Source organism: Amblyomma mixtum, chromosome 1, assembly GCF_055824585.1.
Source record: "Amblyomma mixtum isolate Tamu chromosome 1, ASM5582458v1, whole genome shotgun sequence".
Taxonomy (NCBI): Eukaryota; Metazoa; Arthropoda; class Arachnida; order Ixodida; family Ixodidae; genus Amblyomma; species Amblyomma mixtum.
In genome coordinates, this window is record NC_143012.1 from 28,508,405 (window position 1) to 28,534,005 (window position 25,601).

The following is a 25,601-nucleotide window of genomic DNA, read 5'->3' on the forward strand; positions in this document are numbered from 1 at the left end:
CCGAGAGCGCGACAATTGCAGCTCCTTCCTTTCCTCATGAAACATTTTTGCATTGTCATTACGTGGGGATAAGACATGTCAGCACAAGTAAGGGGGACTGCTATAGGTGGTTTTTTCATACACGCCGAGGCCTCACATACATTCGGCGCAAGTCGGTGCGAGGAAGACGCCATTGCTATATAGAGAAGAAGAAAAGCACAGAGAGAATTCCTCGGCTAGAATGAGAATTCACTGCTTTTTCTTTTCCTGTTTTTTTTTGTACAAATTCTAGTTTTAAGTCGCAGAATTATCCACATACTCCACTCCTTGCGCATGAGTGCGTCTGTATCCGCAATGCACCTTGGCCAATCCCCCGCCGTGGGTATGTGCCATTCAGCCTGAGGACATCATCATCATCATCACCATCCCCCCACGTGGGTATGTGTCATTTCTGCTAAGGGAGAAAAAGAATTGAAGCAAGAAAAAAAAAAGAAAGACCGAACGTTTGCGCGTGCATGCTATTCCTTGGCACGGGCTCCTCGATCCAGGTATTGTTCTTCGACGCTGCTCCTTACTGAGGGTCAGAAATTATCTGATCAGCGCGCTGAGGTCTCCTCGGCGTATCCAGCAACTGCTGCTTGTTGGCCGCGATGGGTGAAAAGTCACGTGAGTTCCCTTTCATATCTGTTTACCTGTGATGCGGAGCCAGAGATGTAAACGACTGCATGTGGCACAACGGCGTTTGCATATCGCAGTTAGCTGTCTATGACTGTTAGAGTGGTAAAATAAGTTTCACTTATGAACGAGACCACTGTGCCGGCAGCCGGCAAAATAGCCCGCAAGGAACTTTGCTGGCAATTTGACCCCATTGGCTTATTCCGGTCACATGACGGCACATAAGCAATGAAAAGGCACTGTCAGAATCTCAGAGAGCTACCTAAAGGCGACACGCTCACAGGAGAAACAAGTAATTATTTGTCCCGTTTTCTTTTTCCATTTCACGTGACTAGAGCGAGCCAATCAACCAACATTGCCGACAGCCTAACCCGACAGGTGTTCGGTCCACTGCTGGCATAGTATAGCCACTTCTTTCTCTTATTACAAGCATAAATCTGGCATGGAACTTGCGAAGCAGCACTTCAAACTTCGTTACATTAGTCTTTACGGCTAACATAAGTAAAGCAGCGCGAATGAAGGTGCCCGAAAGCGAAACGAAGATGGGACAGGACAAACTTTGACTGGATCTGATTAGCTCTGCCACTACCTTACTATATATTGTGCTCGTTTCGCTCAATAGAGAACATCAGTCGTGGGATCTGCGCTGTTCCTTGTCCCACCTTCATTCCGCCCTCGGAGACCTTCATTCGCGCTGCTTTATACTATGTCAGAATGAACCAAGTAGCCCAGCAAAGGGTTCTATACTCCTTTACAGCTATTTTTACTACAGCCGAAAAGAGCGCGCTCCATTAACGATGTCTGCCCACACATTATTTCCTTTCAGTCCCTGAAAGAGGCAAGCAGTGTGCGAAGACTCTGACTACGCTCTTCCCTAGGGTGAGTTCACTGCATTTCGCGCGGGTCCTGGTGCAAGTAAAAACCAACCAGCGCTAGGGTCAACTTTCTTAAAAAAAAAAAAAAAGTAGTGAGGTGAAGCGCTCCACTAGGGCCAGGAGCGACGAAAGGACGCATGAAGGCAGCTACTATAGCTGTCTCACTCAGAGGATGTACCAAGGATGACTTTGGTTAGGGATCCTCAGTAAGAAAGCTTCCAGACTGACATGAGGGGGCTTCATTGCAGTGAAGGCTTCCTTACTAAGGTAAGGAAGCTTTCAGGGTTTGGACCTAAGGGACAGGTCAAAGAAGGTGTACTTTACATCCGCTGGTATACAGCTTAACGTTCGGCTACGCGTGTCGCACCGGGCGTCAGTGGGGTAAAGAGAAAGCGGTCGCGGGCGCAGATCCCGAAGACGTGCACCACGCTGCTGGAGGTGTTCATCAAGCGCGAGAGCAAGGTGTCGCTGCTGCGGGACCCGCTGACGCACTTCTGCGAGGAGGAGCTGGTGCTGCACGCGCAGGAGTGCCTGCTCAAGATCAACAAGCAGCTCATCACCTACCAGGACATGCGCAGCATGGTCGAGAACCTCATCAGCCTGCACAGCATGGTAATTGAGTGCACACGCGCGATGAATGAATGAATGAATGAATGAATGAATGAATGAATGAATGAATGAATGAATGAATGAATGAATGAATGAATGAATGAATGAATGAATGAATGAAAAACTTTATTGTTACAAGGGTTCTCTCAGCGTAGGTGGAGCCCTCAGTCCAGGGCCCCAGTGGCCTTTGCAGTCTTGCGAGCCCTGTCGATCAGCTTGAGCTGCTCTTCAGGCTTCGAGCTGGACAGCGCAGCCTCCCACTGCTCCGGTGTTGGTGTGGTGTTTATCGGCGCTGCCTGCATTTTCTGACAGGCCCATGTAACGTGGTAAAGCGTTGGGTGTTCACCGCATAGCGGGCATTTTCATATGTGGAAGGATAGATTTTCCTTAGTAAACTCAGATTGGGGTATGTACACCAACGAGCCTTCAGGAGGACCTACCCACCTCCCCACAAAAACCTTAGTAGAGAGCAGTTGGTTGCCTGGAGACAACTCGCGCGATGAGTGCCACCCAGTGTGTGCGTAGTCTCCTCTAACTCAGACCAATGGAAGCAATTCATTGTATTATGACATCATCGCGCTCCATTCGCACCCCAACTCTCCTTTTACTTTCCCTTTCCCCCTTCCCCAGTGCGGAGTAGCAGACCAGGGTCACCTTACCGCCGGCCGACCTCTCCACCTTTGCTTTCATTGAATTACCCTCTTTCTATGTCTTGATCCAAGCTTTAAGGTTTATTATTTATTCTAAAGGAAAGGTGCCTTTATATATGTAGCGTACGTGCACAACGATGCGACCAGTGAGCTCCTTACATACCTCTTGGTTTACCTAAAGGCACCCCCTTAATTCGTAACCACTTTTTTTTCAAGCATGACAGGGAATTTTTGTCATCTCTGTCGTGAGTGCTGGAGTCATAACGTTGCTAGTCCTACGTGACACGTCAACGACGCAAATAAACTGAAATAGGCTACCGCTTCTCCTCTACCTTCTACGTCTCCCCCATTATCATGCTATTAGCCAATTAACCCATTATGCTATCCTACGTCATACCCCTAAGGCGGAGCTGAAGTGTCCCCTCCATTTTTTTTCTGTAGGCGCTGACTATAGGTAAACGGGACCCAGTGTCTACGTCCATGGCGCGACTGCGCATGCGTTATGCATTCTGGGGGGTAAAGCGCATACTGACTTTCTTAAGGAAGGTAAAAGCAGCGCAAAAAAAAGGGGACACAAGAGAGACACAACCAACAGGACTGGCGCTGAACTAACGACCGAAATTTTATTGAAAACGGCAGAGCTTTAAATACAAACAGGCCATCACAATTCCAAGACGATAATGACTCGCCATAAGATTATATAATGCCAGCATCAAACCACTCCAATGGATATCACACAACCCGATACTCACGAGAAGGCATGTGCAACTACTTAAAAAACCGGATGAATCATGAAAAATAACACAAGAGGATGTAATCTCGTATGAAAGACTGAGACACTGAAGTCAGTAGCGTGGCAAACGCCGAGTCAAACGCGTGAAAGTAAAACAAAGAAATAACACCCCAGGGGCCCCCGGCAAAAACAGAAGTGAAACCCTAAAAAAAAAGAGTAGTGAAAACAGCGACAAGGAAGTGAGAGAAAGCAGTAAGGAAAGACAAGGCACCCTGCAAAGAGAAAACCTAAAAGCACAAAGGCGGCTAACCAATGCTACCATCCAGAAACATGATTTCTTTCTTTAAAATTTCAGTCGTTAGTTCAGCGCCAGTCCTGTTGGTTGTGTCTATCTTGTGTCCCCGTTTTTTTTTTGCGCTGATTTTACCTTCCTTAAGATGAACCACCGACTAGCCCATAAAAAAATTTTGATACTGACTTTGCTAATCCAGTGTGTTGAGGGGATCTAGTATGGCGGCGGCACCCATTTTCTCCACATGTGCAAGCAGTGCTCACTGCTTCGGGCAGGAAATGTGGACAGCATGACTTGCTTGCTCCCACGTGCCACGTGGCACGTGGCGGGAAAAGCATATCGTCGATCCGGGATTGCCGGGCGTATAAGAAGTGTATACTGGCACGGCGTGGGGCTCGCAGTGCATCAAGCGGGACCCGGACGTGGCCAAGGCGCAGGGCGAGAACATGCGCAAGCTCGTCATCATCGTGGGCGAGGTGGCCAGCACGCTGGAGCGCATGTGCGACGTGCCCGTCACCGACTGGGTCGCCATCGCCGACTCCATCAACGCGCGCATGGACAAGGCAAGAGCAGTTCCCGGGGGAGAAGCATCCGGACAGCATCTAAAGGGGCTATACTCCCTCAATACTCCCTCGCTTCTGCTCCTAGTCTATACTCCCTTACACACCCGCGCGTCAGACCTATAGCGTTTTTTTTTTTTTTTTACGATTCAACGGATTATACTCCCTCATCGCGGCTCCCTTACGCATACTCTTTCACCCCTGCGTTTTGCACTTTTATAGGGTATTTTATACTGGAACCTTTACAAAAACGCTCTTACTCTTATTTTACACTGTCACTCTAAAAATAACTCTTACACTGGGCATTCTTGCCAAAACGACAGTATAAATGCTATTGATATGCGGTGCACATCGATGACGCTCAACGCTGGCTCCTTTCCTGACGTTGACGATTTCAAGCCCATGTTCTATGATTATTGCTCAGTGGCGAAAGTATACGTATCGTCTTTTGTATGAAGTTCTCGCTGTGCAAACAATGTGTAGGTGTGCTTCGTGCGGGGGAAAAAAAAAACGTGATTCGAGTGAAATGCGGTGTTCCACAGAAAAAGAACCGATAGAGTAAAAAGGGCTGTTCCTCGTTAAAGTCGGAAATTGCGCTGAAAAGACTTTCAGGAGTTTCGAATACCCGCCTGCGGCAACAAGCCAGCGGTTGAAGCGGGAAAATTCTTTTAAAAAGTCGCTACGATAAAGTTCACGTCACGGTACACAAGGCGCAGTTTGGCAAGGGACCGTGCGGCACCTTTCCTGAGCGTCCGTGCCCTTAGCAAGCGGAGCACCCAAACACATTGTGCCCTCTTAAAGAATCTACTTGTTCCCGACGGCTCCTGGAAAGGGCCATATGGCTAAACCCAAGCTACAACAGCTGTCGTTGTTTACAGTGAGAAGGAACCATCAGCAATGAGGACGCCGTCGTGGGCCGCTATGCATGTGTGATGCGCCACATCGAATTATACTATATACCGAAAGCGAAAGGGATCGGCGATTCCCGGTTTACATTCATGGAAGAAACGTTTGCATCGGCGCAGACTTAACTTCCTTGTATCCCTCAGCACGCCGTTCCACTCTTCGTTATGGGGGGTTGCCTCTTCATTGTGCACCGCTTTCGCGCAGATGGACCTCCCTAAGACCCTTCCGTTCGCAACGTACATCCCGAAGATTCGCGATTTCGAGAACGTCAAGCTGCTCGGCGCCGGGGGCTTTGGGTGCGTTACGTTTACTCTTATGTTTTTTCATTTGTTCGGAAGCATGTGACTAACAAGGCATCGTTGCTGCCGAGTACAGTGCTCAATAAAAGTTTCTGGGCCTATTCACGCGTTCCCGGAGTAGGAACTAACAAGGCATCGTTGCTGCCGAGTACAGTGCTTAATAAAAGTTTCTGGACGCGTTCCCGGAATAAAGGAACTCTAATGTTTGGTTTATTGGTTTATTAGGGTTTAACGTCCCGAAGTGACTCAGGCTATGAGGGACGCCGTAGTGAAGGGCTCCGGAAATTTCGACCACCTGGAGTTCTTTAACGTGCACCAGGTGGTCGAAATTCCCGGAGCCCTTCACTACGGCGTCCCTCATAGCCTGAGTTGCTTCGGAACGTTAAGCCCCCAATAAATCAATATACCAAACATTAGATTACCTTTATTCCGGGAACACGTGAATAGGCCCAGAAACTTTTATTGAGCACTGTACTCTAATGTTTGGGGCTGTTATGCTGATTTGGGATAATGCATGGTGATCTCTTACTTTCGAGGCGACAAAAAGTAGCACTCTCGCTATAGTTGCTATATTCGAATACAGCGCAAAGAACGAACCCGCAGATACCCCTCAAAGGAGGCCCTCCAGCCAATGGTGGATTGATTTTCATGACGTCACGGCGGTTAATTCGTGCTCATGGCTAATAACCTAACGCTAGTGTGACAGGATATTTTAAGATTACAGGAGGCTGGAACACTAACTGTAATGGAGGAAGGCCTCGGTCTTGTGCTAACAATTCGACAGAACTTGTCCAAACTAGTACGGAATTGAACTGAACTGGCTGATATATATGTTCAGTGGAGCTTGATCACTGGACACGTGAACGAACGACCCTGTACATGAACACGTCACCGAACAGCTCAGTCTGAACGCGAGTTCGTGTCCCCTTCCCTTCACGAGTTCAGGTGTCAAACTTAAACGGAGTCGGCGCTTCTTCATCTGGCACTGTGTTCGCAGAGCCGTGTACCTGGCCCGCTACAAGCCGGTGGGTTTCGAGGCCTCCCTGAAGCTTGTCAACATGGACCGGTTCGCGCGCCATAAGCAGGCCGCCATGGATAAGGTGGTCGCCGCGGTCATCAGGAACCCGTTCCTCGTCAAATATTACTCGTGCTACTGCGTAAAGGTACGTGCACACTTAACTCCGGACGATCTGCGACTTTTATGGGCGATAGCCAAGATCGATTCGCTTTAAGTTCTCGCTTCAGCAGATGCTATAGGCGACTGACCAGACCACGTGACGAGTACTAAGCCTTGTGGAAGCCTGTTTTCCTTGAGTTGACAAGGCCGCGAGATCGAAAAACGTTCTTCATATCCCTAGAACACCTTATGCAACTTTTCCGTAAAATATTTTTTGTTTGTCTTGTTTACGTGAGGCGTCAAGGCGAACACCTTCCTCAGCGTGGCCATCCCGTGCACAACCACTACACGTAGAGGCTGAGTGTAAACATTTTCACCGTTTACACCTTGATAGAGCGCGCGTGCGTGTTGGACTCATCTACGCATGCGCAGTAGATGTCTGTATGAAATCCGCCAATCAGAACGCTGCTGGCACAGCCTAGACGAAATAACGCTGCGGCCAAAAGGCAAACGTGAAAAGGTCTATGCAGCCACACATGTCGAAGACACAGGACGTAAAGCAGTCTAGCAGTGTATAGCGAAGAAGGGGGCGCGTCATGCATAATGCAATTTAATTGTATGGTATGATTAAGTTATAACATAAAACAAAGAGAAAGCAGCGATACAGTAATGCAAAATCACATGTAACTATCTGTGAAACAACTGGAAGGCTTGTAGCATATGAGCAAAATAAAAGAAAACGGGCATAAGAGCCTGGAGGGCCATACTAAAGAGCACAGGATAATGTATGAAATATGGACATCGGGTATAAACATACGATAGTAACAGCCTGCTAGAAATCGGATGGGTCCCCAGTAAAGGCGGCGGTTGGTGAGGGATAACTGTGGCCGGCAGGAGGCGTACGTGACCATAATGGAGTACATCCCGGGTCTGGACCTGCAGCGGGTGGTGACCAAGGCCGAGTACCTCAAGATCGACGCCGTGCAGATCATCATGGCACAGCTCATACTCGCCGTCGAGCACATGCACCTGCGGGGGTTCCTCCACAGGGACATCAAGGTCTCCAAGTGAGCACACTCTCTTCCCACCGAATATACTTTCGAGGGAGTAAATTGCACTTTTTTTCGATCGAGGGGAGTACCATCCTGTTGTACTCCATCAAAATGCAAATGTCCGCCTTTCATTGAACTCCTTTTTCTGGAGTAAACACACTATGAACACGAATACGCCTACATGGGATTCCTCAAGCGCACTCCTTTCTATAAAAGGGGATGCGCTAGAGAACAGCTCACTCCCTTTTAACTCCTTTGTTTAGAGTGGAGTTGTTATAAAGGAGTACATTGCTTCTGGACAGAGCACAGCAAATGGTTTACTCATACCGTGCAACCTCCATTTCTATTAGAGGCATGCCCTGAAGCGAACTCCGCTGATGATAGCATCAGTTTATGCTTTTTTAACTGTCCCGCCTTCATTCGAACTGCGCAAGTGTTATTCGTATAAGCCGAAGAGGCGATTATGTGCATTCACGCTGAAGAAATGCGCATGTGATCAGTAGCACCCAAGCGTCTTTTATTCAGTAGCCTAAAATTCATTCCTGAAGTAAACTTCATATAGGGATGATCAGTAGGTTCAGGAAGCGAGCAATGATGGCATAATGATTGCATAGCGTATTCCATGCAGCATTTCTTGTAACCGATGACAGGGCTTAGTGGCTTGGCGTTCATTTCGGAGCACTAGGTCGCGCGTTCGAATCCATTTACTGCGACCACGTTCCGATGGAGGCGTAATCTGAAAACTGCCGTGTACCGAGATTCTCGTAGATGCTACAAACCATCTCAACTGGCTGAAGTTAACCAGGAGAGCCCTCGGCCATAGCGGGCTTCATCACCGCTCTCTCAGCTTTGGCACGTAAAACTCCATTGCCACTAAACGTCATGCAGTCTTGGCATAAAACTCGGCTCATCGAAGTGCTTTGTCCCGGAAAGGAAACTTAATTTGAATCAATTCTGATATTTCTTAAATACATACAAAGTTCATACACGCAAGTGTGCGTATTCAAAAATTGACACGCACACTCTTTTTCTTATCTTTCCCTCTCCATCATTGGTGGACGATCATGCAGCATGCTGATAATGCCCGGCGGCAGGGTCAAGGTAATCGACTTCGACACGACCAAGGTCTGCCACGGTCACTGTGAGTATGCATATATCCCTGAAGCAAGAGTCCCGGAGGGTCTACGGGTCATCGAACTATATTCCCGCGAAAACAATAGCGACATTCCGCGTATCGAACAAATTTTACAGAAGCCCTCGCATCTTAAGTAACCCGTCCAAACGCCCAGCTCTCGGTGCCAGAAGCACCGTGGCCCAGCTCAAATGAGAGAACAGTGTTGGGTGCATCTCCTGAACCGCTGAAATAACCGTCGCTAAGCACGCGCAGCCCTCACAGACAGTGTGATCCTCCATTCGACGAATTTTCCATTTTTCGGAGAATTTCAGGGTAAAATTTGGAGAAAATTATTTTTTATGGTATTTAAGAGAATAGTAAGAACGGAAACTGTCTCACTTTTTTTTACAAAATGGCAAAGTTTTTCAAGCTGGTGCAGGGAAATAGGGCATAAAATGAGATTTTTCTGGTATAATACAGGGAATATTTGGTTACGGCATGTGACGTCACTGCTCACAGGGCAACGTCCCCCAAAGAAGCACAGCTTAACTCATCGAAAGACACATACAGTTTTTTTTTTATCTCCGCTTATACCAAACGGCATGCTTCCCTATCGTCTATACTGACGTATATGCAGTTGAACCTCGTTATGACGAAGTTGACGGGGCCCGGCGAATACTTCCTAATAGCCGCTTCGTTATAGCCCATGTTCACCGAACTTCCAAGGGAAATCGTCATTCCTTCGTTATAAAGCGTTTCGTTATTGCGAGGTTCGAGAGTAGCAGGTTGCGACATTTACCTTTCTAATCGGAAGGCACTGCATATGGGGTGGTGCCAGTATACTAATGGCAGTAAGTCAAACAGTAAAGATTTCATTTAGCGTCTCTGCGTTGGGCCACATTAAACACTTGCGTTATTTACTTTTCGACTGGAAGGCTCTTGGCTCGTAGCTACGCACCAATGTCTGGTATACAGCGGAATTCGCTTTCGTCTCCGTTCAGTGCTTATTCCGATTGACCGTTTTTCTCCAACTGCAGTTTCCAAGCGAATCCTGAGGCACTACTTCAAGCGAACGCCATTTGAATTCAACGACGGTGAATCGGCGGGTACCATCCCGTACATGGCACCGGAGATACTCAAGAGGCGGCCGTACGGTAAGGGCGCGGTAGACATTGAATGGAAGCGCAGAAATGCACGGAAACTCAATTTACATTATGTAGAAACACCATACACTTCCAGGGTTTGCAGCGAACTCGAGGCAGCCCAAACACGCTGTCTGAATGCATTCACTCTAGGTATACGCTTTGGCACAATCGTTCGGTGCCCATAACAATTCCGAACCGCGGCGATGACCAGCGACAATGCATCTCTCTCGTATGTGGAACATAACGGATTTTGCACACCAGTTAGCGGCGCGAGCCCACTGCTTCAATTAATTTTTTTAGACGTATACAAATCCTCGCAGGGCACCCCAAATGTTCCACAGGCGATGTCCGTACAGGGCGCTTTCTGTGCAGTAGACGGCTGTAACACTGTCCTACCTTAAACTCTGCAGCGTCCACCCGTGGTGCAACGACAGTGTTATCTAAAACGGCCATTATTTTGGACGCTATCGTGAATGGGCCCTGCACAACAGTGTGATTCATGGGGCCGATGTCCAAGTGACAGATGGCCCAAGCCACCTAGGACGTTACATGGGTATTGAGCCGACTACCAATACTATAAAGGGGCCAATTATTTAGGTAGAGTAACACGCACGTACAGCCTACGGTGCTGCATATGTCTTGGGCCATACGGCTCAATGACTCTAGGCGGTTCAGGGATTCTAGTAGAGTGACACGTACTCCTGGCCCTACATGAATTTTCGGTCTCCTGGCTAAGAGGCGGAGCACTCTAGGGGAGGCTGGAGAATTCTAGGCATGTGTCGTGTCCGGTCGCTGTGTTGAATGCAGCGAAAGACGCACACGGTACTTTAAGACTTCGTTTATTTAAAGCCGATGAGGGTGCGACCAGCGTCGACCGAGGCAGGAGCCGAACTGGCCGCCCGAAGAGAGGAGGGAGCGGAGAAGCGTCCACGGGAGGGAGTGGCTTCCCAAAACAGGAGGAGGACGCGGGGGCGCACCATGGGGGGGCATCTGGCGACAGCGTGCGACGAGGGACAAGTGGTCGTTAGGAGGAGGATGCGAGTGGTCGTTAGGAGGAGGATGCGAGTGGTCGTTAGGAGGAGGATGCGGGTGGTCGTTAGGAGGAGGATGCGGGGGCGCACACACACAAAAGCAATAAGGGGACACAACACTTCCTTCCCCCTTAGAAAGTTGCCTGGTATCGTGCAGGGGGTCGGCGCTCACGCGTGGAGGCGCGCTGGCTTTGTGCGCTCGGGGGAGAAACACTTGTAGGCTGGCTGTTGTTCGCTGTGTCTCCTAGGTCTGTCCTGGGCGAAGTCTCTTCTTCCGGGAAGAGGTGCCAGACTATGTGGGAAGATGGTGCACGTGTTCTCTCCGCTGGCGGACAGCTCTCAGACGGCGTCGTAAATCTACGCAGCTGGTTGAGATGTCGGCGTGCTACTGTGCCATGTATGTTGACGAGCCAAGAGCGCAGGCCTATGCGTCTGACAATTGTAGCTTCCTCCCAGCGTGGCTTTTTCAGAAACTGTCGGGCGAGGACGCGCTGCCCCTCATTAAGCGTGCCGCAGCGCGGAATTGCTTTTTCTTCCCGGAACGTCTCTGCCTTTGGCTCGGGGAGGATGGCTGTGAGCTGGGTTCGCATTTCACGCTCGAACATCATTTTCGAGGGGGTCTCGCCTGTTGTGCTCTGAACCGTCGTGTGCTGCTTGAAGAGAAAGCGCGCAAGGCGGCGCTGCAGCGAGCCTGTCTGATCTCTTTCAAGGGCGCGTTTTAGCTCGGCTACGTAGCGCTCGGCTTGTCCGTTTGTCGCTGGGTGGTAGGGGGCCGATGTAACTGATGAGATCCCGTTGTCGCGATAAAACTTGAGGATCTCCGCAGACACAAACGGTGTTCCGTTGTCCGACACTACCTTGCGCGGCAGGCCGAACGTTGCAAATAGTGATCGGAGGTTGTCAATGACTGCTGCCGAAGTCGTCTGTCCCATTTGCCTTATCTCAAGCCACTTTGTGTAGGCATCTACGACCACAAGGAAAGTGCAGCCCTCAATTGGTCCTGCAAAATCAATGTGCAGTGTGTGCCATGGTGTGTCTGGCTTTTCCCATTCTGGGACAGGAGCTTTCGGCGGGGCGCTCCGGCTGCTCTGGCAAGGCTTGCATTCTCGCACCACTGTTTCGATGTCGTTGTCAATGCCAGGCCACCACATGTAGCTTCTGGCACACTTTTTCATTGCAACGATGCCCCGATGTCCGGCGTGGATGAGAGACATAGCTTGTGCGCGTAGTTCTCTCGGCATCACAACTCGGGACCCAAATATGATGCAGCCGCGATGGGTGCTCAACTCTGTAGCTCGCCTGCGGTAAGCGTCGAAGTTGTCCCCTTTGAGTTTATGCACGTTGCCTTGTTGAACAGCTGTGTAAACTAGCCGGAGAGCTGCGCACTTCTGCGTAGATGCTGCAACTGTGCCTGCTGTAAGCGGAGGTTCTGGCAGTGCTTCGAACATCAGAACGTCTCCTGGTGGAAATGGTTCGTCAACAGTTGCGTCTAGTGGCAGACGGCTTAGCGCATCGGCGTTTTGATGTTTACTCCCATTGCGGTAGACCAGAGCGTAGTCGTACGCTGAGAGTTTGATGCACCAACGTGTCATTCGCGGAGACAAAGTTGGTGGCATAGGCCTTTGTGGTCCCAGAATGCCCAATAGCGGTCGGTGATCGGTTATAAAGGTCACCTTCCGGCCGGCAATGTACTGGTGAAAATGTGTCGCCGCGTAGACGATGGCTAGCCCTTCTTTGTCAAGTTGCGCGTAGTTGCGTTCTGCTTGCGACAACGTACGTGAGGCGAAGGCGATGGGAGCTTCCCTTCCTTGCTCGTCAGTTTGCGATAGAACCGCGCCGACTCCGTACGGTGATGCGTCGCAAGCCAAAAGCAGAGGCTTCCTTTCGTCGTAGTGGCGGAGGACTGTACATCTTCGAATCAGGTCTTTCAGGGCATCGAATGACTGCTGATGGCGTGGCGACCATGTCCATGTCACATCTTTCCGAAGGAGTTGGTATAAGTCGTTGGCCACGGTAGCTCTTTGTTCCAAGAACCGGTCGTAGAACGTCAAGAGTCCGAGAAAAGCCTGTAGCTCCTGCTTGTTTGTTGGAGCTCGTGCTTCTGTGATCGCTCGCACTTTGTCCTCGGTAGGGTGAATGCCTTCCGCATCAATTCGGTGTCCCAGAAATTGCACCTCTGGCACCGCAAAACAGCACTTCGATTTGCTTATGCACAAATTAGCGTTTGCTAGCCTTTCGAGAACGAGCTCTAGGCGCACTGCATGCTCTTCAGTGGAAGTGCCACTGATGATGACATCGTCAAGGTAGACACAAACTCCTGGGATGCCCTGAAGCACTGTCTCCATGAATTTTTGAAATATGGCCGGGGCTGCAGCTACGCCAAAAGGCAGTCGCTTGACTTTGTACAAGCCTTTCAGTGTGTTAAATGCGAATAATTCAGCAGTTGACTCGCTCACCTTCAGCTGCTGATACGCCTGGGTGAGGTCCAATGTGCTGAAGACTCTTGCGCCACGTAGTACACTGAATACTTCTTCAGGTGTCGGTAGCGGGTAAGAGGACGCTTTAGTCGCAAGATTGACGGTGCTCCGGTAGTCTCCGCAGAGGCGTATGGTTCCGTTCTTCTTGCGAACTACGACAAGTGGTGTGGCCCATTCTGAATGCTGCGTCGGCTCGATGACACCTTGCTGCTCCAGTTTGTCCAACTCTTTTTCAACTGAATCTCGGAGAGCAAACGGCACCGGCCTGGCCTTCAGAAATTTGGGTTGCGCGTTGTCCAACAACTCCAGTGTGACCGGGGGCCCTTCGTTTCCTGGAATCTCTTCCGAGAATACTCTTTCGTATTTCTCTTGCAGTTGCTCAACCATGTTCTGGCTCGGCGTCTGGTGTATGCCGCATATCATCACGCCTAGTGGAGAAAACCAGTTTCTCCCTAGAAGGCTTGATCCTGTGCCCTTCACAACAAGCAGAGGTAGCGTATGGGTCTGGCCGTTGTAGTTAACCTGCACGTTGGCAGAGCCCAATAGTGGCAGATTCTGTCCTGACCACGTTCGCAGGTGCGTGTCGTCTTGTTGCAGGGCGGGTGCGTCAGATGGCCATGAAGTTCGGAACGTGTCCTCACTGATCAGAGTACAGGCTGCGCCGGAGTCCACCTCGAACTTAATCAGCTGGTGATGTACGCTTACTTCTGTAAAAATCCTCGGTCGCGTGCCGAGATTCATGGTGTTCAGGTCGTACAACACAGATGGTGTTGCTGATGTTGCTCCATGGAGATCAGATAGCGGCGTATTCTCTGAGGCGTTGACGCTGTGATTAGGCTGGGAAGGTGACTTTATCTTGGCAAGTCTCCGTTTCGTAATGCATGCTCTTTCGATATGCCCTCGCTTGTGGCAAAAATTACACGTGGCTGACTGGAATCGACATCCCTGGGGGTTGTGTTGGTCGTCACACCGCCAGCAGCGTTGTGCCTTTTTGACCGATTTTACAACAACAGAAGGCTTGCGCACCTGGTTGCTTGTCTGGTGTACCGGCTCGGTGTTCCGGCGAATCCCTCTCTGCTGGTGACCGGCGCTCTCCGCTCGAACGGCGATGTCGTAAGCTTTGCTGAATGTGAGGTCCTTCTCAGCGAACAGGCGCTGCTGCAGTGACTCGTCACTCAGTCCGCACACAAATCTGTCGCGTAACATCACGTCCAAGGGAAGCATGGTGGTGTTAGCAGAAGAAGCTGCGTCTCCCTCCTGCCCGGTAGCTGTTGTCGACAGCGTTCCAAAATTGCAGTCGGCAGCGAGCTTCTTGAGCGCGGCTACGTAGGCGCTCACAGTTTCTCCTCCCAGTTGATCTCGTCGTTGGAAGCGAGCCCGGCTGTAGACCTCGGATGGCCTTGGGTCGTAGTGCTTTTGCAGCGCTTTTACGATGTCGTCGTAAGACACTGCCGCTGGTGTGCTTGGCTGAATAAGGGCGCAGACAGTATCGTAGGTCTGCTCCCCGCACAGCGTCAGCAGGTTGGCCCTCTTCAAGGCTGGGTCTGTGATGTTGTTAGCTTCAAAGTAGAACTGAAGGCGTCCAACCCACGATGACCACGATGAGCCGTTGAACTCTGGTATCTGATTGGGAAACCCTCGCGTAGCCATGGCTTGTCAATAGCGTTGCGTAGCGCGGGTCGAATCCACTTTCTCGTCGCCACTGTCGTGTCCGGTCGCTGTGTTGAATGCAGCGAAAGACGCACACGGTACTTTAAGACTTCGTTTATTTAAAGCCGATGAGGGTGCGACCAGCGTCGACCGAGGCAGGAGCCGAACTGGCCGCCCGAAAAGAGGAGGGAGCGGAGAAGCGTCCACGGGAGGGAGTGGCTTCCCAAAACAGGAGGAGGACGCGGGGGCGCACCATGGGGGGGCATCTGGCGACAGCGTGCGACGAGGGGCAAGTGGTCGTTAGGAGGAGGATGCGAGTGGTCGTTAGGAGGAGGATGCGAGTGGTCGTTAGGAGGAGGATGCGGGTGGTCGTTAGGAGGAGGATGCGGGGGCGCACACACACAAAAGCAATAAGGGGACACAACAGCATGTGAGCGAAGTTTGGTGCCTCAGACTACGAAAGGAGACTGTAACTAAAATTACATGTAACACAGGAATTGGACCCCCCCCCCTCCCTTTCAGTGTGCAGTACAGTAAATTCGGGTAGCTCCACATATGGCTGAAAAACTGCAGGAAATGTTTCGAGGGAATGTCGTTTATGTTCAGCGTTGACCGCGCGGGAAAAAAAATTATCAGATGTGGGCTTTCTAAATTCCGTTCACCTGTCCTCCCCTCAGCACAACGCAGGTGTCTGGAATTACTTTTACCTTGGCAGCCAGGGAGGGCCCTTAGAGTTCCTATCGCAACAAGAACTTCGTTTCGAGACTACCTAGCTGACACCACCTCATAAGCTTTTAGGCCATATACCTGACGTTAGCTCATTACGCCACACCCAACCCTCAAAGAACATTCCAAAAAGCATGCTCAACTTGGCCGCTTATTCCAGGTTTATACAAGCCCAAGCAAGCGTAGCAGGGGACAGCAGAAAGTTAGGCGGGCGTATGAGATTAAGATATGTGAGGGGGTACCGTGGCTGCAGTTGGCAAAGGACAGGGTTAATTGGAGAGACATGGGAGAGGCCTTTGCCCTGTACTGGGCGCAGTCAGGCTGATGATGATGACGACACAATGTACCTTGAAGACGCGTGTCGACTATTTGCAAGGTGCTGTTCGGCCGCAGCCCCTGCCCTTGCACCGTGAAAGTCTGCAATCATCATCATCATTCTGGGCGCAGGGCGTTCGGTGGACTGGTGGTCGTCGGGGATTGTCATGTACAAGCTGATGACGGGCCGCGTGCCTTTCCGGGGCAAGACGAAGCAGATGCTGCGCGAGCGCATCATCACGGCGCCCCTCAAGTGGCCCCGGGCCACGGACCAGCACGGCCACTCGGCCACGACGCCCGCCAAGGACATGACGTACCGGATGCTGCGCAAGAACCCCGCCGAGAGGCTGGGCTCGCGCATCTACTCCGACCTCAAGACGCACCCCTTCTTCGACGACTTCGACTGGCGGAGGCTGTACAACAAGAAGCAGCTTTGCGTCATACCCAGCATCATGGTGAGCACTCTCCGTCAAGAGAAATTTCTTTAGACGGTCTATCAACTGTCCGTAGACTTTCGTCTAAAAAGTCTATATACTGTCTATAGACTAATCCTTGAGAATAGCCTACAGGTAATACAAATACTATAGACAGTCTACGGAGAATCTATAAATTTATGGCCATACACTCTTAATAGACTTTTATCTATAGACAGTCTATAGACTATGGACAGACAAAAAGAAATATCTCTAGAAAGGCAATAGAATATACAAAAAGTCTGTAGACTGTCTATATACTTGTTATATGAGCAGTCCCTTAAGTGAAACCGTTATCACGCCTTTCCTTTCTCAACGATCCCGCTTCAACAGTGGGCGCTGCTTCAGAGGTTAGCGGTCTAACCCGTGCTGCGCCTGGATTACCCCACCACAGGAATTAATGACTCCAGACGGACAAAAATTTGAGTTTAAAACGAGGTGAAAATGCAGCCGGTAAATGCATTTCTGCTTTAAAATCCCGCGCACTGGCCAGTCCAAACTGAGGAGGTACCACTCGGGACTGCTCAAAACATTGAAAGTTTGGTGGACGCCACCAACTGAGATGGGAGATGGCGCCACCATACGTTAGCATAAGAAAGCGGATATAGGGATCATCGTCCCCTGGAAGGTGAAAATTCGCCTGTTTAATAAGATATGACGCCCTCTGGGGAGTGACGAAACTTCGTCTGCAACTGATTGAAAACAAACGCACGTGGAAGATGGATTCTGGCACGATCTTTCTCGAGGAGCCAGCTACGCCTGCGAATTGGAGTGTGTGCGTGCTTTGTGTGCTTGACAGCTGGCGCCATCTGTCGCATGCGTGTGCCACTAACATGTACTGCGCATGCGCAGTAGGAGCAGGCGGTTTCATTTTCAAACAGTGGACCTGGAAGAGAAGAGGCGCGCATGCGCAGAACGGCCTTTTGAAAAAGGAGGATTTCACTGAGTGCACCCAAACTGAATGAGATATTTGTCAGTGACACCCACCCGTCTTTAAAGCCGCAATTAATTAACGTTTCAGGAGCTGATCGAGGAGGACAAGAAGAAGGCATCCGGAGAGCAGGACCCCGACGACGAGCGGCGCCACCAACAGATCGACGAGATGACCGACATCCTGCCCGAGATGCAGAAGCCGTTGCTGTGCTACGCGTCCAAGAGCTTCCGGAAGCTCATGGTCGCGGTGGGTGCACCTAACACACCCGACTCTCTCCGTAGCACGCGATCGTTGCTGAGCAGACGTGAGGGACTTCTAAAGCTGGAAGTTACCCTACACTCTAAATACAAATACACCTATATGGGAGTAAAAAGAGAGTAAGCTCCCTTCGAACTCCCATTTATAAAAGAGAGTGCGCTAGAGGAGAGCTTAGTCCCTTTTTACTCCTTTCTGTTTAGAGTGTATATGGGCATAGAGTGGTGGGGATATGATGGGCTCGTTATGACATACATTTGAAGTAAGCCAACAGTAACCGAAATCGAGAAAAGCATAGCGGAGTATTTGTTTTCTATTTGTGGCATTGCAAGGTCAATAGGAAATTACTTGTGTAATATTTTTCAACGTGAGAGATAAGTGATTAAAAAGTAGCCGAAAAGCCACACTTCACCAGTAGGATCAGAACCCACTGCCTTGGTGTGTTGCGTAAGGTGCTCTACCAACTGAGCAATGGCGGCGGATGTACAAACTTCTACTTTCCAGTATATTCTTGTTGCGTGCAATTTAGCTAACCTTTAAAGTTTAACAACACGCTGTATGAACCATGCATAACTTTCAAAGTGTACTAACCGCCTCCCCTCTTTTAAAGCTACAGCAGTTAAAGGCACGTTTCCCAGTTCTGCGGCACCAACGTAACCGCGTCACGCTGATTGGTCAGAATGCAGTGACGTCACGCATAACGTCACTGCGATGCGCCACGCGGGGCGGTCCGTGCGCTCTGACGTCACAAGTGTCAGCAAAGTGTCGTCACGCGCGCTTTAAAAGAGGAGAAAAGAAATATATAAATATACAATAATGTATGAACCGCTGCAAACAGCTGCCTCTGAATCTCTCTTTACACATCAGTGACCGTCCAGTGAGTTTTTTAACGCCATAGTTCAGCTGAGGACCCGGCGTAGTTGGTGTCGTCGCCGACGTTTGCGAAAAAGCCGGATTGGACGAGATGGTCATGGCGTAAAACATTGAAAACTTGCAATTAGACGGTCGCAACATGACTCAAACGTCATTAGGACTTTTCACACGTAAGTATATGAAGCAAACGTATTGCGCTGAAAAGAAAATTGAGGTAATCAGCCCAGAATCAAACCTCGGAACCTTGGTTTGCGAATCAGGCAAGCTGCCCCTCGGCCGTGCACGCACATACGTTCGGCTCGATGAAAGCGGGGCTTTGTATGTATGTCGTGTGCTCTTTCACATAATACGGAAACAGTGTCCGAGTATGCGTGGCAAGAGGAGCCGGTGAGGGTGCCCATAAGCGCTATCACGTCATGCACTTAAAGGCGGAGCTTAAGTGTCCCTCCCCACTTTCTTCCTCCTCTCTTCTGTGCACACAGTTAAAGGAAAAAGGCAGCAAGAATGTGAACGCGGACATGATGAACTCGAGCGGAGGCGAGAGCTCCGAGCTCCACTACGACCAGCAGAAGTCCGCCACCGACAGCATGCCCGACAGTGAGTAAACTTCCTCCTCTGTTCTTTTTGTTTCCTCGCGGTGCAGAGGCTTCCGTTTCAGCGGTGGCCCCTGCAGACTCCACGTGTCACAGAGGTCCAGAGGACAGACTCACACAATGTCTTTGATGGGCGCAACTGAACAGACGAAGAGGCCCACAGGGAAGACATGACGCGTCAGCCTTGTCCTGCTCAGCGGACCCCATCAGAGTTACTCCCTACTATCTCGCGGTTACGACTATCATAACAATACTGCGCCGCAGTATGGTGCAGTAACGCTGGCCGCCAGCGATGATCAAGGATGTGTCCAGAACTGTTATTCGTCGTTAATTTTGTTCTTTCTTGAACTCGGGGCAAAATGTGTGAGCTGCAGCAAGATATCTTTTTATTGCGAGGGATGCACGAATGTTCGAAATTTTTCAATATAGAATCCCTATTCGATTCGCTGAACGAATCAGATAGCATGTGATAATTTCACGGTCGTAGGCGAACACCACGGGGTGACCCATGTCTTCTAGTGTCTAACGCATCACTTGAAAAAAGAAAACACCAACTAAAAAAATCTCTGCCTCTCCCGTAAACGAGAGTACAGTAAGCATGAAATGTTTACGGGCCTAATGTCATCTCGGTGGACACCCGAACCGCACGGTACAGGAAGGGAGGAACGCCACCACCCGTTCAGCGCGATGCCTTGCCATTTAAACGCAAGGTTTTTTGAGGAAAGGAAATGGCGCAGTAATTCTCTGCCATCTCGGTGGACACCCGAACCGCACCGTAAAGGAAGGGAGGAACGGCACCACCCGTTCGGCGCGATGCCTTGCCCTTTGAACGCAGCGCTTCTCCCCCGGGCCCCTGTGCGCCTGCGCGGCTTTGCTTCGATGCGCGAAGCCCCTAAGAGATCACGTATGTCAACGAAGTGTAACGTGGCATTTATGTGCTTTTTGCACGCGTTATTAGAAATCGGAAATTATAATTCCGTGCATTATCAAACCCACAGCTCCACTGATATCTTGATAAACATTGAGAAGGCACTGGCAGCAGTTATTTTTTGTCTCCTTTGGAGACCAACCGGCGCTTGCATGCCGGTCGCGTAGGAGGGCTTACAGAGTCTCGTTAATTCTCGTTAAGTCTCGTACGGTGCCCGGATGTTCTCGTTTCAGAGCCCGGATGACTGGAATTCAGTGCCCGGATGACTGGAATTCAGTGCCCGGATGACTGGAATTCAGTGCCCGGATGAGTGGATTTCAATGCCCGGATAAGTGGATTTCAATGCCCGGATGAGTGGATCTCGGTCTCGGCGTGACGTCACCACACTGCCGACAACGGGGGCTAAAAGCATTTCATGCTTAATAGGTGTCTAGAGTACTTTAAAGCGCGCTATGTGTCCCCCAAATGTCACGTTGCTTCGGATATGAAAATGTCTGGAGTGTGCGGCCGTTCTTCCAGTAAAGTGACTCATATTCACGTATACTCTAAACGCAAAGGAGTAAAGAGGAAGTGTGCCGTCCTCTAGCACACACCCTTTTATAAAAGGGTGTGCGCTAGAGGGTAGCTTACTCCCTTTTTAGTCCCATTTAAGCGTATTCGCATTTAGAGTGTGGCTGGACCGCGGAAATCGCCCGCCGTCATAGTGAGGACGAAAAGGGGGGCTATTAATCGTCCATTCGGACTACTGGTACATACGCTTCTCCGAGGTACGAATTAACGCTCAGACTTTAACGTTCTTTTGTTTTTTTTTTGTTCCCAGCCACTGAAAGCCGAGATGCCCCCGAAAAGGTCGACCTCCTGCTATTCCGCAAGAGAAAATTCTACAAATTCTGGGGCTACGGCTTCTCTTTGCGCCGAGCCAAGGGCGAAGACGACAGCTTCTACATATACGTGGAAGTGAGTTATTGCCCGGGTGGGGCTTATCGCGGACAATTCAGTTATAAGTAAGGTACTGAGCGCTGGCGAATTTCACGTGGTGATTCCTGTTTACTAACGCCCTACGCATGATTCAAAAGCAAAAAATACACTACAGAAATTTGGCGTCTCTATCCCTTTAAACGGTGACGCAGTATAGCTCAGAAGCACAGGAGTACGCGTTTGTGGACTCGCAGACGGTGACGGCGGACAGTCCGGCGGACAAGTCGACCGTGCTTCCGCTGGACGTGGTGCTATACGTGGACGGCACGTCCGTGGTGAACGAGTCGCTGTCCAAGGCGCGCAAACTCATCTCGCGCACCGGGGACACCATGGTGTTGTCGGTGATGTCGTGCAGCTCCTACCGCCTCCTCACCACGCGAAGGGACATGTTCTCCATAATGCGATCCGTGCCCAAGGAGCAGGTACGAATCCACGCCTCCAGGTGGCGCCACTGTCTCTTTTCAGTACACGTGCATCATTTAGCGCGGTATTCGGTGTCTTGTGCGGGAACACTCGCAGGTGGCCGTGCGCGGTAGCGGCTTCTCGTGCAGCGGCTCCGAGCCGTACGGCCTGGGCCTCATCGACGCCAGCGTCTACGACGACAGGTCCAAGCAGTTCACGCGATGCTTTGTCCTCACGGTCAGTATCACCTTCAGAATTTAAATTCCGCTTTTAATGCGTTAGCATTACAACCCGTGTTAGCGCAAAAAGTGTCCGGCGTTATCGGCACGTGAAAAGAGGGGAAACGGCGAGAGGGAAAGGGAAGAAGAGAATAAATGGGGAGGGGGAAGGAGGAGAGTGAAGAGAGGTCAAGTCGAGGGCACGCAACGAGCGGCAAGAGGGAAAAAGCGTTCGCCAATAAGAGTCGAGGGATGGGGAAAGTGGCGAGTGGGCTCGGAGTGTCGCACGGTTATTAACAGACTGGATCACAACACCCGCCACTGTCAGGAGGGACCAGTAATGCTAACGCATACAATGCCGCGTGAATGACGTTGATCTCCTGTGGCTCTTATTCTAACGCGGTGTATACAGATCTCGAGGGGTACGTCGAAAACTCAACACGGGTGTGATCCCAGCGAAGACAGTCTTAATTTTAAATAAAAGCGGTGCTTTAGCAACACGTTTTTACAAACTAAGATTGTTCGCTGTATATAAGTAATCTTGTGCGCGACGTTACCATATTAACTGACGCCTGTGAGCTAGAACTTTCCAGCCACACCTGTCAGGAATCATAACAACCCTCGTACGTCCGAAGATGTATGACCCAGCGTCATGACGAAGGTTTCGGCAAAGTGTATACCGCCTCCACAGCAAACATACATGCCTACTCGTGTCCAGAGTGTACGCTAGAGGACTGTTTGAGCCTTTTACTCCCTTACAGCGTAATCAGTGATTACAGTGTGTTAGACCTCGACCTTCGTCAAACATGCAAATCGCGTGCTTAGGGGGAGGTTTAACATTCGGACACTGCGGTGAAGGCAGTAACGCTAAATGATCAGCCTGCACGTGTATTCATCGTTAGATTGGCGCGCTGTGTTGACCCCGCAGCGGGCGGACGTGAGCGTGTCGGGCAAGGGTTCGGTGTACCCGGGCGACGTGGTCACCATGGTGGACGGCACGGCGCTCGAGTCTCTGACGCGCGAGCAGGTCATTCAGATGCTGAGCCTGGGCAAGCGCGAGGTGAGCCTCTCCATCGTGCCCCTGTCACCCATGCGGACGCGACGCATCGCCGTCAGCAGGCTGCAGGAGCAGACGCTTACCGACGCCAACACCCCCAGCCGGACCACGCACGCGGCCGAGGTCAACTGACCTCGCGACGACACCATCTTGTCACTGCTGGCGCCATCTTGTGGTCGTCGGCGCCATGTTGTGGCCGTCCGCGCCACGCGACGACGCCATCTTGTCACTGCTGGCGCCATCTTGTGATCACCCGCGCCGACGACGCCATCTTTTCACTGCTCGCGCCACCTTGCGGTCGTCCGTGCCAGCCTCTATGTGAAGGCAGTTGTGGACGCGTGCATACTCAGCGGTCTAGCGGGCAGGTTGGTCTTAGCGTTCTTGTCAGTGTAGAAGAAGCATTCTGAGGAGAGATCGACGTCATCATGCAAGCGTGTGCAGCTGTTTGCGTCAAGTGAACCCGACATAACTGTGCGAAAACCGTTATTCATTTTAGGACCTTAACTATGAAAGGCTAACCAAATCCGCTCCGCTCACTGTCGATATGGCTGCTTGAATTCACCGCTCTATAGTGTGACGTCACGCGCAGTTGCCGCTTTGTCCGCAACGCGACGCCACAGTGCTGGGCTTCGCTGACATCAGTGCTAGTGCCCTACACTGGTTAGCCACACGCAACGCGCTAAGTGGCTAGCGAAGTATAACGGCCCGTTTCGTTGATATCGGGGTTAATATGGGCAGCGTTCTTACGATGTAAAAGGCGCAAGTGTACCTAATCGTCCTAGCTCAATATGTTTTCACGCAGCTTATCACAATTCAGACTTCCAACTGCACTGTCATTACTAAACTCAAATTTGACCCATATGCTTAATGTTCGTACTTAGTTCGATCTGCAGCGGGATTTTATTAAGACATTTAGACCTTGAATTCTAAAGATGTCCCCTCCAGTTCTCCTCGCCTACTCGTTTTCGGGATTCGAGCAAAGAAGCGCCTTCTGCGCATATTTCCGCATTCTTCGCCGTACAACTGGCATGATGACAAAAATTCACCGGTGATGTGCGGTATATGGCCTTGATCGCCCCTTCTTGCTGCATTTTAAATTGCACACTGCCCTCAAGAAATATCTTTGTATACCTGTTTTCTCGTTCGTGCTGCTTTCATTAACTCTGGCTTGTGCGGCGCTTCGTGCAATTCGCGATGTACCTGCAGACAGTGCATGTATCGTACGTGCACTCAAATTTTCCAATTAGTGCTGCATTTTCACCTCGTTCGAGTGTACGTGGCGAAACTGCCGATCGTTCAGGATCTTCGAATCGCATACTGAGTGGCTCGGACACTAACCAGCGCATTTCCAGTCGGGATCAATGGACAGTGTTCAACGAACTGCCACTGTACCAGTTATGACTGAGCTGCGTATACCATGTGTGTGTGAACTGCTGCACTGTTTCTAAACGTTGGTGATATGTGCTTTGCGAACAAGCTTTTTACAGAGGTCTTCGGTGTGCTCTGTTGTAAACAAAGATCCTAAATGCTCAAAGTGCTTTACGGAACTATTCGCATCTGAAACCAGTCGATACCATACGAAATCATATGGGAAGTTTAACCAGTTAGAACCATGCAGCTGAGGAATTTTCACGCGATATGTGTACATTACAACCTTCTTCGTTCAGTGATGTGTATTGTACAATCTAGGAATTTCGTTTTTTGCCTGATAGTGATGAATAAAATGAAATGCGTTTACTGAGTAATGTCGCGTTTTTTTCTTTCTATGGTTTATTTACGAAACCATTTAGTGCAAGTCTTTTTTGTTGTTGTTTTTCGTTCCTGAATAAGCAGGGCAGTGACTTAACGATATAAGTTCAGGATTAAGGTTTGGACAAACGTAAAATCAGCGGAATTTATATGTAAAGAGAAATGCCGAAAGTATAGATTCAGAGATGGATAATAGATTGGTTAGATAAATAAAAAGTAAGCAGAGACGCTGCTTATGTGTGAGTAGGCGTAAGCCCGGCCGCTCACTTTGTGAACGCAGTCGCCGCGCGCTGCCGCAATGAACACAAACTCCCTTAGACGTCCTGTGGGCGTTTAGGACATCTGTGGGACGTCTACGGGAGTTAGTGCCCATCCAGGTCACTTTTCCCGAGCAGCCTCACGTGACCAATCATTTAACCGCAACCTGCCAGGTTGCATGTGGACGCCAAGCATGGTGGTACCTGCCGCCACCACGTTTCAAAGGGGGCGCTCCTAACACACACACACACGTGGCGAATTTTGGCCATTTCGGACCGCCCTTTTTTTATACATGGACCATATGTGAAGTTGCGCAACTGGTAATGTAAAAAATTACGAGGAACTTTAGCGAAGGCGAAAGCCTGAGTGCTGCATTCTGCTACGCGATTGTTCACTTTACATTCTGTTGGTGCATAAATTAACTGCAAATTAATGACGCTTAATGTTTGCCTTTAGGAGTGGAACGCGACAACGTATTGTAGCGCTGCCAGGCATTCCAAGGAAAGCCACCACCCGTTCGGCGCGATGCGTTGCCCTTTGAATGCAACACTTTTATGCGAAGCATATTGCAATAGGTAATCCAAGCCCTTCGTGACAGTTAACACCACGTGACACAATGACGTCACGGCAGATGAGAGACGGGGCTCCAACTCGTGCCGTCGCTGCGGTTGCACGCCA

General features: G+C 50.3%; 1 protein-coding gene across 1 annotated transcript; it reads left to right on the forward strand.

Annotated features, from left to right (window-relative positions):
- Nucleotides 1-629: 629 nt before the first annotated feature.
- LOC149365875 (microtubule-associated serine/threonine-protein kinase 2-like) lies at nt 630-24,517 on the forward strand. Its single transcript, XM_089569361.1, has 16 exons — nt 630-645; nt 1,481-1,533; nt 1,938-2,141; nt 4,215-4,376; nt 5,484-5,575; nt 6,576-6,741; nt 7,590-7,762; nt 8,818-8,888; nt 9,899-10,015; nt 16,338-16,660; nt 17,700-17,858; nt 19,223-19,337; nt 21,082-21,218; nt 21,434-21,661; nt 21,759-21,878; nt 22,788-24,517. The coding sequence occupies exons 1-16, from the start codon at nt 630-632 to the stop codon at nt 23,046-23,048; spliced, it is 2,397 nt and encodes a 798-aa protein (XP_089425487.1). The 3' UTR covers nt 23,049-24,517.
- Nucleotides 24,518-25,601: the final 1,084 nt, after the last annotated feature.

Excerpts from the sequence above, each read along its gene's own strand:
- LOC149365875 (XM_089569361.1), top strand. Across the intron at positions 10,016-16,337 it reads ACTCAAGAGGCGGCCGTACG|GGCGTTCGGTGGACTGGTGG; the intron begins GTAAGGGCGCGG and ends TTCTGGGCGCAG. Across the intron at positions 21,219-21,433 it reads GCTTCTACATATACGTGGAA|ACGGTGACGGCGGACAGTCC; the intron begins GTGAGTTATTGC and ends GTGGACTCGCAG.